The sequence below is a fragment of the Lepidochelys olivacea genome, assembly GCF_965140295.1.
Source record: "Lepidochelys olivacea isolate rLepOli2 genome assembly, chromosome: 1".
NCBI classification, from domain to species: Eukaryota; Metazoa; Chordata; order Testudines; family Cheloniidae; genus Lepidochelys; species Lepidochelys olivacea.
The window spans coordinates 45,450,639-45,464,079 of record NC_140411.1 but is presented as its reverse complement, the minus strand read 5'-3'; the positions used below and the strand labels follow the sequence as shown (position 1 = coordinate 45,464,079).

Below are 13,441 nucleotides of genomic sequence, written 5' to 3'. Positions count from 1 at the left end.
GCCCCACTGCCTGACTCCTGCGAGCTTGAATCGGCTAGTATGGGCTAGCCGTGTGTTTTTCTTTGCTGAGTAGATGGACCCATTGAAGCCCAGCCACCAGGTTGGTTCCTTCTGCCCCTGGCTGCCTTGCTCCAGGGGCCCACCACCGGAGTTAGCTCTGCTCCAGCATGGCTTTGCTCCCCATGGCTCAGCTGTCTCAGTCCTTCCTTCATCTAGCTGTCTACTAGCAGACCTTTATAGGCCCAGGTGTAGCCCAGTCTTCTTTAATTAGCTGGATTGGGCTCATCTGCTCCAGTCCAGGGGGAGCTGGGCTTTGTCTGTCCACAGGGACCAGCCACCTTGTGACAATGACCCAGGGTGGTAAAAAGAATTGAAGACCTAACAAAAGCTGTGCATCTCATTGTGGTCATTTAATAGGTGCTCTCACTCCACAGGCTGTATATTCTTACATCCAACAGGCTTAGACAAAACAATACCAACTATTTTAATTGACATTCAAAGCTGCTGACTCAAATTGAGGTCCTGCGGCTAAGTGAGCTAAGTTAGGAAAAGTTTCCATTCCAGACATATGATAAACAGGGAAGGGATATGGAAAAAATTAAAAATGGAGGCAAGAGGATTTTTTCCCATACTTTCTCAAAATATTATTTCTAAGCATTCTCATCCACAATCCCTACCTTGAAAGGCACCCTCATTTGCTTTCTTAGTTAGGTATAAGTGTACTCAGCACCCTAAGATTATAAGGTAATTTAAGACAAAGCCTTTCAGACAAATTCTGACACTTGGCAAGTGTAGATGAAATATTAACAAATACAAATGAGGGGAGAAAAATTCCTGCTGAGGTGAGCAGTCTGTTTTGTAAAAAAAGGATTACAGGGTTCCAGGAAAGTAGGGTTATTATAGTCAAAAGGTCTTTCTCCTGTCAGCTCTTGAATTAATTATGTCAGGTTTTTTTTTACTGTATATTAAGAAGCTTTGAATACATAATGCTAGAACAAATTACACATAGAATATGTGTAGTCAACAACTCTAACTCCTATCATGTAGAATTATTCACTTGTTCTCATTGCATTTTTGGGTGGCAGCTTTTAACTTGCCTTGTTATCTGTTATTCAGCATAGTGAATACCACCTCCTAATTTAGATGCAAAAAGTCAATATTGGTCTTTTGTAATTCTAAGCAAAAAGGTGCATAAAACAGCATAGACGATCCAATTTAATTGACAAAAGAGAGATCTCTGCCTTGTCCTTTACTCCTCCTGTTTTTGCCTTGTTTATTCAGCACATGGGTTACTAATGTGGAATCTTCCTGAGTGTAATTAAATGTTGTTGTTTTTTGTTTGTTTCATGACAGAAACGGCATAAGGCAGACAGTACAGTAAACAAAAAGAAAACAATAGGTAAGATCCTAATGTAGTTTCATTTTTTTAAACTAAATATTATGCATTAGGAATGGCCAGATTCAAATGTATTGTGAAGATGAATCATTATTTTATGATTCATAAAATATGATTCCCAACTTGATGATCACTTTAGATAAGCTATTACCAGCAGGAGAGTGGGGTGGGAGGAGGTATTGTTTCATGGTCTGTGTGTATATAATGTCTTCTGCAGTTTCCACGGTATGCATCCGATGAAGTGAGCTGTAGCTCACGAAAGCTCATGCTCAAATAAATTGGTTAGTCTCTAAGGTGCCACAAGTACTCCTTTTCTTTTTGCGAATACAGACTAACACGGCTGTTACTCTGAAACCTGTCATTATTTTAAAACTAATCATGTATTATCTTCTGATTCTATAAATTCTAAAGAACTAGAGGAAGATGTACATGAATGACTGTTTGAATGCTAGGTGCTAATAATTAGTCGTCATTAATTTTTTGTCTCATTATGAATGATGATATGAAGAACTTGGTGGAATAAGGGGTGTGATGTCCTGGGATACGGAGACCTCTGCTTCTCTTGAACCTTATGACATCAGTCTTACTGAATAACTGCCTGGAGGCATTGCTGTTTGTTAATGCAAGCCTTACTGTTGCTATATCAGTTCATCCATAACTTTTATTAAAAATGAAAAAATATGAGCAGTATTTTGGTTGCACTTAGAATCTTTCAAATGGAAGAAATGTTTTAAATGAAATGAAATCACTGTATGTTAAGGTATAGTTTCATTACTCTTTAAAAAAAATAGCTTAGCCTCCAGAAAAACACTTTGGAGAGCAAATTTGCTAAAATTTTGAAGGTCTACTAGTGTGTGATCCTTGCAGGTATTTGCATGACCTAAGTGCAGTTTAATATAATACTGTTGGTTGGTTGCACATTGGGGTTTTGATCTCTAAGCAATGTGTTACCCAAACCAGATATAGTCTGCTATTATTCCATACTTTTGATGTTCTGTTGGACCAAAATATTCTCCAATATACTTGAACGTACACCCACTCATTCTGAGGGGAATTTCTTGTGTGAATCCAAAGGCAGATTTTGGCTTTTGGTTCTTTTCACCCACATTTTGACCTAGGGCATTCCTTGCTATGGCTTTCAAATACCGAATAGTCTTCTTACTCATTGAAACTTCTCTGTGGCTCTCAAGGGCATTTAGTTCATGAGCATGTATTGGTTAATGTAGTCTTTGGAAATATAGGGAAATATCATCCCTTCATCCATATGGGGCAGCAAAGATGTGATTAGTGAGAATCCTGTCATAGTGAGCCCGAAAATACTGGGGAAGAGGCATCTCAGGGCTTGCCTTCACTGCAAAGTTAATTTGAGTTATAATTCAAGTGTTGCCCCTAACTCAACTCCCATCCATACACACAAACCCTTAAGTCGAGAGTGGTGGTGTTTTTACCAGTCAAGGGGCATAGGCTACAACAAGAGTGAGCAAAAATTGTCAGCTGCTGTCAAGGTTCCTTCTCCACTCTGAATATCCCCCCCCCCCAAGCCCTACACCCCCTTTCCTGGGGAAGGCTTGATAAAAATCCTCACCAATTTGTACAGGTGAACACAGACCCAAACCCTTGGATCTTAAGAACAATAAAAAAAAAGAATCAGGTTCTTAAAAGAAGAATTTTAATTAAAGAAAAGGTAAAAGAATCACCTCTGTAAAATCAGGATGGTAAATACCTTACAGGGTAATCAGATTCAAAACATAGAGAATCTCTCTAGGCAAAACCTTAAGATACAAAAAGACACAAAAAGAGGAATATACATTCCATCCAGAAAGCTTATTTTACCAGCCATTAAACAAAAGGAAATCTAACGCATTTCTAGCTAGATTACTTACTAACTAACAGTTGTAAGGCTGCATTCCTGATCTATTCCCGGCAAAAGCATCACACAGACGAACCCTTTGTTCCCCCCCCCCTCCAGATTTGAAAGTATCTTGTGTCCTCATTGGTCATTTTGGTCAGGTGCCAACGAGGTTATTTTAGCTTCTTAACCCTTTACAGGTGAAAGGGTTTTGCCTCTGGCCAGGAGGGATTTTATAGCACTGTATACAGAAAGGTGGTTACCCTTCCTTTTATATTTATGACAGCTGCAAACACAATCATTCTGTGTTGCTAATACAATTACTGTGTAGTTTAAGAGTTATTTTGCCGCATGACTACTCTCACTCAATCTAGGCTAATTTGAGAGGAGTTAACTTGAGTTATCTACACTCTAGTTAACTCTGCAGTGAAGATTTCACCCCAGATGCACAGAAGCAGGATTTACTATTTATTTTGGGATTAATGTACTTTGGTCTTATTTTACCTAGAGAAGACTGACCACCTGTAAGGTATAATCTCTTGAAAGCTCTGCATAGAAAGACACACAGAAGAGATTATAACTGAAGTAATCATTATTCACTACTAGGTAGTGCTCTGTTTTTGTTTTATTTTCCTTTCTTTAGTTATAAAATTGATAAATGATTAAGTGATATTATCAATTTATTAATTAATAAAATAAGTATTATGCTTGTCTTGTGGTGTCCCCTAAGGTACAGTAATAACCCCATCTGTCTAAAATAGTGGTGGTCACATCCCGGAATTAGCATTAAGAGAGGCAGTTAAGATTTGACCTATCATTTTTTGTTTCTGTAGACGATAAATTGTTAGTAATTTTTGGAAAAATAAAAATAATAGAAAAGTTACATGAAAAACTCCAAGAGTTGACACTCACAAAGACATCCAAGAATCCTGTTTAGAAGGGTGGGTTTGCTGCCCTGTAGGTTAGGAGGAGTTCTTCTCCTTGAATAGAATGAGTGTTCCAGGATCTACAGGGAAATCCAATGGATTTCAGGGTATTAATATGTTGGACAGCTTCTCTGTACTTTTCCCAACTCTTTCCCCCTGCAGCAGCCAAACTGAAAGTGTCTTCCTTGTACCTGCATCCTCCTCCCTCCAAAACTTCACGGGGAGGTCAACGTCATGGAAAAAGGATTTGGCAGGAGTTAATGCTGACTTTGTCAGCACAAAATCCCATGAGGTGATTTCTGAATAAGGAGTTGCTGATTCATTATCAGATAACTAATTATTTCCCCAATTAATATAACAATTTTATACTTAAATAGCTTCTTGTGTTTGTAATCAGTTATAGCATAGAAAGACCTTGCTATATTTGTATATAATACATCTGACTATTCACATAATAACGGTATCTGGCTGTTGTTATATGAAATATTTACATTTAGATAGAAAATATTTGCAAATAAACATCTCAAAGGACGCTTATACCATCTTAAACATTTGAGGGACAACCTTTAAGGCAAACCCCAAGTTAGATACAAGTAATTGATATCATCTGTAAAATATTTCCAAACCATAATTTTGCCACCCTTAAACAAAGTGCCTGTAAAAGAAATCTGTTTTTTCAATAAGAATATTTTCAGAATTCTTTTTATGAATTTAAACTAAGGCTTATCTCTTTGCAAAGAGGAGGAGTAAAGAAGTCTACTTCTATGACTAAGTTTAGAGCTCTGATAACACATCCTTGGTATCATAGATTAATGGTTCTCAACTGGGGGTACATGTACCCCGGGGGGTACGCAGAGGTCTTGCAGGGGGTACAGCAAGTCATCTAGGTATTTGCCTGGTTTTAGAACAGGCAACATAAAAAGCACTAGTGAAGTCAGTACAAATTAAAATTTCATACTGACAATGATCTGTTTATATAGCTCTATATACTATACGCTGAAATGTAAGCACAATGTTTATATTCCAATTGATTTATTTTAAAAATGAGAAAGTAAGCAATTTTTCAGTAATAATGTGCTGTGACACTTCTGTATTTTTATGTCTGATTTTATAAATAAATAGTTTTTAAGTGAGGTGAAACTTGGAGGTACGCAAGACAAATTAGACTACTGAAAGGGGTACAGTATCCTGGAAAGGTATTATATCCTGTATAAAGAACATCCTCGTGTTCTTTTACACAATCAGGTCTCTTTCTAAAACATAAATATCCTAAGAATGTTTTCATGAGATAAAGAATCTGTGTAAACACACTTAGAAGCAACAAATATGGTTTCAAGCATAAACAGATGTCATCCTCTTTGACGCTTTTGGTGATGATTCTCAGCTTTCCTAGGAATTTCTTTAATTTGCTTGAACATTTTAGTGAGCAACCAGATCAATTTTTAATAAGCATGCGAATGATCATTCTTCACTCATCATGTGTACGAAATTAATGGAAATATCTCCTTATCTTCATTAAAGATGAAGGCAAGGATGTAATAACCTAAACCTGTATATAATTATAATAAAATTATTTATAACCACTTTTGCATCACTGTTGATGTCTGTTCCTCAACACAATAGAACCCTGATTTTTTTTTTTAAGATCTCAGAGGACACTCAAAAAGTTACATAAAAGTGGCAGTTCAGACAATCAGTACCTTCAAGCCTCCAGAGGTCTTCAGTTCTATAGGAACTTAACATCAGCACTGAGAACTTAGGAATCCCCTGGCAAGGAAGCCTGAAGCTAAGCTACCTAGTCCGTGCGATTTAGTAGCTGCACAGGGGTAAAGCTTCAGCCCTGTGGAACTTAAAACTCTCTAAAACTGAATCACCACCTCTGTAGAGATCTGCAGGATCTTTAGCTAGTGTAACCTCCGATGACAGAAGTGACTTTTTGTTAACTGGGATTTTCCCCTAAATGAATTTAGGAAAATCAGATTGTGGTATATTGAGGTTGGTTTTGGGGTAGAAGTGACATGAATTTTAATTTTTTTTTTTTTAAACCTATGAACACAGTGTTTGCCTTTTAGCTGGACCTCCTCCACCCTCCTGCCATGGAGGTAATAGCTGGCTTCTTTTGTTGGCTTCCTAGATACATTTTCTGGGATGAGTGAAGTACAAAAGAATGAATGAAAACATTCTAGATAAATCGTTTGGTGTGATGAAGTCATTTTTAACTTCTTTGCCATTACCCAGTAATGTACAACGAATTCCCCCCTCCCCCTGCAAGATAATGTGTTTCAGGAATGATCATTTTCATATCTCAAATGGGAGATAAGACTATGTTATAGTTTAAAATAATGGAAATTGAATGCTAGTGGGCCACTTCCTGCTCTCTGTAACATGTATGCAACTCCCAGCAGTATTTCTGGCTCTGTAATCAACATCACAATGTTGGGGTGATTTCATAGAAATAGTATGTACTGAGGGCCAGATTCTGCCCTGGGACATGTGTGCCTGGCTCTGATTCATGTGTGCACTCACACACATCAGAGGATGAAATTTGATCCCAACTTCTGAAAAAATATTTAGGATTGTATCCAGGCACATTAGTTAATTTGGACCTTGGCATATATGCTTCCTGTGCTTCAAGGTGTTTGGATAGTGTAAGTCATCTTGATTTTTGATATGCATTCTAATAAATAAAAATTAATTAAAGTTGATGATTTTTATTTCAGTTTTACGAAATGGATTGTGGCGGACCATTATGTGGAAAGAGGTAAAAAACCAATTTTTAAAATGTTTTGAGAAGAATTACTTTTGATGGACTGATTCTAGGATGGCGCAGAGCCAACGACGCTGGATTTACACTGTCTAATGAGTCCCCTGTGATGGGGGAATCCTTGGCTGCCTGTTTAGGGCAGCTTTTTGTGGCTGCTTTGCACTGTGGTAGCAATGCAGAGCTCTCAGATATGGGCTCCAAGATTGTGTCCCATTCATCTGTTTTTCCAATAACAGTTGTCTATTACTTTTATAATAACAATTAGGTATTATTGATATTGCCATAGAGACTAGAACCCTGTGCTGTTTGCTCCTTTGTAGCACATTGCTTTTATCCCAATAAAAGTTAATTATTTTCACTGCAATGGCACAGCTTTATTAATATTGTTTTTAACAACTTTATATGTTCTCTGCAGATCTAGGGGAATTTTTTCTCTGAAGTCTTAGGCCCAGATCTTCAGATTTAGGCTTTGGAAGTTAGGAGTCTAAATACCTTCAAGGATCTGGGCCTTACTTAAATACTTATTTAACTTTGGTAGTTTCTGGGGCCCAATCAATTAGAACTTTTCCCTATAAGAAGTTCAGATTTTTTGAGACCAGGTTCTACAAACCCTCAATCACAAGGATAATCTGTACAGGTATAATGAACACCTATGAAGAGAGCCAGCACAAGGTCTATGCACGATCACGTAAATCCCACTTAAACTCAATTTTTTTTAGGACTTAAGTGGAACTTCAGTGGTGCATAAACCTGGTTCTTATCCTCTGCACAATTGTGAATTTAACCCCAGGTGAATACTCTGATTGCATTTAATGAGGTTACTCGTGTGAGTACAGATTCTTCAGGTCAGGCCTGTGGCGCTTAGAAAATTTTTTATAAATCTATATTTACCAGAAAGTCCAAAATAGCTCTTTGAGCTTCATTCTGGTAAGTGATAAATAATGTACATCCCTTGTAATTTTCTGAGAAGGACTTTGAAAACCAAATCAGGAAATTAAACCCAGAAAATTATATTTAAACAACAGTAAGGCTCTGATGGAAACCAATGAATCCCAGGGAATGTAAAGCTCACACTGAGATGTGCCACTTTATCTTAATTTTTCTACCAGATTGTGAATTAGAGATGTCACATAAGGCTGAACATGGAATGTTTTCACATTGTGTTACAGTCTTCACATTTAAACAAAGATTCTTGACTATAAGTTTTTCATTTTGAGTCATGAGGATTCCAGTTTATCCATTATTTTGTCATAATTACTCAGCTGTGTTTAGCATATCACCCTTCTAAAATATCAGATCTGATTTGTTAGAAGTTATTAGACCTGATCTTGCTACCATTGAGGTTCATAGGAATTTTACTTCAGTGGGAGTAGGGTCAGGCTTGTCTTCTCCAATGAAGTTTACTGTTTAAAGCAAAGAAACTTACCATCTACTTTTGGAAACTGCTTGACTTTTCAGGGTCCATTCCGACATTAGGATTATGTCTTGATGTTCAATCTCAATCCAGCAGTTCATAATTTGTATGAACAAGGACAGATGACGTGCGGGTCCCTAAATGATTCCATTGTGTCTAGGCATGAAAGCTGTTGAGCACCTTCAACTCCCATTGAAGATAATGGGAGTTGTGGGTGCTCAGCATCTCTAGGAACAGCCCACGGAACAGCTAATCAGGTGAGATGTGAGAAATGAAACACAGTTGCTGGTAGTGTTCACAGCATCTACCACTAGTTTGTGTTGCTACATACTAGAGCACCTGCTGATGTTTAATGCTACAAGTGCTTAAGATGAAAAGCATCTAATGTGAGAAGAGTTCAGGTAAGAGGAGAGTAGCAAGCTGGTGAGTAGTGAGAAAACATGGAACCAAGAAAGAAAAGGGAAGAGAAGAGGTCAGAGGAAGAGTAAAACAGACAATAGGTTAAACAGATGAGGTAGAGACAAAAGCAAAGATAAGAAAACTTATGTCACCTGTGAAAGCATCTCTTATCAGCTATCAAGAAGAGCCACTGCCTACAGACAAGCTAGTTCAGGCAGTAGGAGTAATAGGGAGAGGCTTAATCACCTTATCTAAAGTAAGGAAAAACTAAAACTTGAAACTTACTTCTGAAGTTATGACTTGTATTTTTTGTCTGTGGTGGACACTGTTTCCCTTCATTAAATGTGTGAAATGAGCCCTGACGTTGAACTTTTATCTTCTCAATGGTATATAACCAGACTGAATTCAAAGCACCACAGTAGATGTTCTTTGTAAGATACAGAACTCTTCCTCTCTTTGTGAAGGGAATAGTTTACACATTAATAATCCAGATGAACAATCTGTGTTCATTTTCTCTTCTTCCCTGCTGCTGCACTCCTGCCCCTGTATCAATAGGTGGCAGTAGGAGACATTGTGAAGGTCACCAATGGGCAGCATCTTCCAGCAGACATGATCATTGTATCTTCCAGGTCAGATATACTGAGTGGGTGTGACATGATGCTTCTGCTGAACTGAGGTTTTAAAGAAATTATTTTCATTATTAGGCCGTGTAAACTTAGATCTTATATGCCAATCCCCTCACTGTGTGAACTGGATAACAACATTTCTACATCAAAAAGATATGTTTGCCTTATCAGGGAAAGAAGTGATCCTTTCCAGACACCCTCTCTTTCATTTGCATTGTGAATAACTTCTCAAGAGCAGCCAGGTAAGATGGTGTTCAAATTGGTGGTGCTTGAAACTGAGCTTACTGTAGCATTTTGGGAAATTGGCTCTTTCAGATTTGTAGGGAGGGGATTTGGGGATTTGACAAATGCTGAGTGCAGTCAAATTGCTCAGTGATTTTTGAAAGGCCTCTCACTTCTAAAAGGTCTTCACTGCTAAAAAAAAAAAAGTGCAATTTTTTTACCTCAGTGTAATTGAGAAGCATGAGCTGTCCTGAGGTAAAAACACACTGACACATTAGTTTTATCGTGAGGTAAATTCACTGAGGTCAAGGCGGGTGTAGAGCTGTTCAGCTCATGATAGAACTAAAGTGTCTTGTCCTCACTGTGTTTTTTACCTCAGGACTGCTCTTGTAAGTTATTCACCCCAAGGTATAAAACACACCCTTTTTAACAGTGAAGAGAAGCTTTCAGAGGATTTTGCAGCTAAGTGATTTTTGGTGGTGATCAAAAGAACTTTAGTTTTGTTTCCTTGTATTAATTGAACTGAAAAAAATCCAGCAAGTTCCCCCAACACTTAGTGCCCCGCCCCCAAGTACTTGTGCCGCCTTCTTCCACTGCAATTAACTCGAGTTATGTATGCTCAAGTTACTTCTCTTGAGTTAGCCTCGCTTGAGAGAAAGCAGTCACAGTGCAGAATAACATTCGAGCTGCTGTGTCCACTGCTCTGGTGCTTCACTTATTCATGTGTGTCACTAAAATAAGGGGGAGGGATAGCTCAGTGGTCTGAGCATTGGCCTGCTAAACCCAGGGTTGTGAGCTCAATCCTTGAGGGGGCCATTTAGGGATCTGGGGCAAAAATTGGGGATTGGTCTTGCTTTGAGCAGTGGGTTGGACTAGATGACCTCCTGAGGTCCCTTCCAATCCTGATATTCTATGAAAGTTTAGTCTATACTACAAACGTAGCCACACCCTTGGGCAACCTAGTTATACCAACCTATCCCCTGGTATAGACAGTTCGAGGGCTTCTCTTGTCAACATAGCTACCACCTCTCCGGGAGGTGGAGCACCTACGCTGATGGGAGAAGCTCTTCTTCTGGTACCGGTAGCATCTTTACTAAGTGCCACAGCACTGTAAGTGTAGACAAGTCCTGGGACTTCTGGGGGCATATCTCATGGGTCTTTGCGCTGCAGTTAGATGAGCTGCTCTGTAAATTCTTTTTTAGTGAATTATGAGAGAACTTGTCTGTCCTCTCTGGGTGCCTGGGTGGGAATTATGAGAAGGCATTGGAGGACTGTCAGCACTCGAGTGGAACTAGCCTGTGGCCACACTAGAGTGGGCATGCCAGCATCTGCTGAGTTGCGCTCTCTGAAGTTTTAGCCTGTACCCCCTGATGGACCAGCCAAGTTGTGTTTAAAAGCACCACCACACTTGAGTTAGAAGCAACATTTGAGTTATAATTTGAGTTAACTTTGCAGTGAAGATACACCCTAAGACTGCAGGTCTTCTCTTCACCACCCAAACATCAAACAAGAGATCTTGTGGATGTTCTTCTTCTCTCTAACTAGCAATGGCCATGGGTCACCCTGATCCCCATGCCCTGAAATTCCCTCCTGGAGAGGGAAACAGATGATTAACCTTCTGAGAAATGTCTTTTCTGAGCTATTGGCCTACATTTCCTGCCTTGCCCTCACTTTCTGTCTCATTCTTGTGTCACCAGGAGAAGCAGTGTCTCTGGTGGAGATAGATAGCAGGTAAAAATGAAGATTTGAAATTTCAAAAGTTACTAGAGATTTGGGGTACTGGAGTTTTAGGGTGCCCAATTGAAATTCCATAAGGTGTCCTGAGGGTGCTCAGTAAGTCTGAAAAATATTGTCCCTTTAATCATGACTGAGGTTGAGTACCCAAAAACTGAGGTACCTCAAATATCTAGTTCGTTCTAGGATTTAGGTCAAAATTTAAAAATAAGATTTATTTAAATAAAAGCCCCAAATTATTATTGATTATTTATTACTAGCCAGGTGGCTCCCAAATTTAAGTGCAGGTAGGGGATACAACCACACTCTTATCAGAATGGTAATTTCCAGTTTTGAGGGATTCTCATTCCATTTTGGGCTTTCTCCCCAAACGTTTTATATTTAAACTTTTTCTCCCACTTACCTGCTTCACTGGGATTTAGTTCTTAAGATGCATAGGCCAAATTATTCTGTCAGTACCACTCCAGAAACCCCACTGATGTCAGTGAGGTTACACTGGTGTACCTGAGGCATAATTTGGCCCTGAGTATGCTGTTTAATTTATGAAATGCTTTGCTTTTAGTACTGGCCATTTCTGTTGTGGTTTTGCTTTTACCATGGTCGCTTTGTTATGTACATAATAAATTCTTTGAGATGGTAATAATAATAATAATAGCCCTCAGTTCACCAGAAAGCTTTGCATGCTCTGCAAGGATGGATTGTTTGATTTGTGTATGGTATGTGCTGTATTAAGGTATTGTGTGTACAGGTATATTGTTTTGACTGTTAAATTGTCTATTATTTTGATTATTCACATAAAGATGACATTCAAGGGATCTTACAGACAGCAGAAATTCTTAAGGCAGAAAAAAAGACCAAAAGCAATTAAAGATCATATTTGGATCTCATTTGTACTGGGTATAAGAGGCATTTTCAGGTCTATATACAGATGTGAAGAACTTTGTGTAAAAATTTCTTGGCCTGTGATATAAGTGCTGCGTCTGATCCACCATCTAGATTACAGTAAATTTTCTGTTCATAATATGACCAAAAATATGGACCATAGTGGTTTATGTATTAGAGTCTGTAGTGTCCATTGGATCTGATCTGTTAGTTTGACCATATGTGGGAAGCTGTGAACCTGTGTTCCAGCTCCCATTGCTGTATGACTTCTGAAAGAAAATTTATTTCTCTGGAGACCACATACATATCTGTGTATATGGCTAGATCTGCATACCTGCATCTCTCTGGCATTCAGGTGTCTAGCAGTCAGGAAAATGGCAGCAATACAAGGGTTAATTTAAATCTAATTGCTTCAGGAGGTATAGAACAGCATCTCAATGTACAGAAAGTAGTCTGCAAACACGGGAAGATGAAATGCGTATCTGGGTCCAAGTAGGAAGTGAATTCCTTCATTGTGATGCATAGACATAAGTGAGGATGTCTTTTTAAAAGATATGCTCTAGGAATTATTTTGAGGAAGTTCTATGGCTTGTGTTATAAAGGGGCTCAGATGGTCATAGTGGTCCCTTCAGGCCTTGAAATCTATGAATTTATGAACTACAGGACAAGATGAATGAGTACAAACTCTGGGCAAGATTCTAATACTCCTCAGGTGTGCCCTGAGAATAGGCACTATGTGAAAGCATCATCATTGTATACCTGAATTTGACCCATACTTAACTCTCTCCCACCCTCGGACAGCCTATTCCAGCTAGGAAGAGGAGTAATTTCTGTAAGACAGGGGATGTGTGGGGATGTGTAAGGGCACAAACACTCTAGTAGACCACACCCCTTGAGTCTAACCCTGGTTCCAGAATGCCTTTCTGTGGCTCCAACCACAGGACACCTGCAGAGTAGCCTCTGCAAGTTTGGGGGGAACTAGAATCAGGGAGGTGGAACATTAACATCCTCTGCTGCCCTTACAGCCATGGCTTTTTGGTGAATTGTATGAGCAGCGTATAGCCAGATTTGGCTCTATGGGGAAAAAAATGTACAAAGGTATGAAGGGAGCTGGTGCCTAATTGTCCTTAGTAATTTGAAAATCTCCCCTGTTTTAATGTTGCTATGGTTTTCCAGCATTCTTGCTCAACAAATTTGGGGAAGAAAATTCTAGAAGGAGAACTTGTCAA

General features: G+C 38.8%; 1 protein-coding gene across 3 annotated transcripts in view; it reads left to right on the top strand.

Annotated features, from left to right (window-relative positions):
- ATP8A2 (ATPase phospholipid transporting 8A2) overlaps window positions 1–13,441 on the top strand; it is a 690,440-nt gene that overhangs the window by 131,381 nt on the left and 545,618 nt on the right. For all 3 annotated transcript variants that reach the window (XM_084650563.1, XM_084650564.1, XM_084650565.1), the window contains exons 5-7: window positions 1,354–1,399; window positions 6,892–6,932; window positions 9,304–9,377. In XM_084650563.1, coding sequence (XP_084506689.1) covers window positions 1,354–1,399; window positions 6,892–6,932; window positions 9,304–9,377 — 161 coding nt within the window. The remainder of the gene's footprint in view (window positions 1–1,353; window positions 1,400–6,891; window positions 6,933–9,303; window positions 9,378–13,441) is intronic.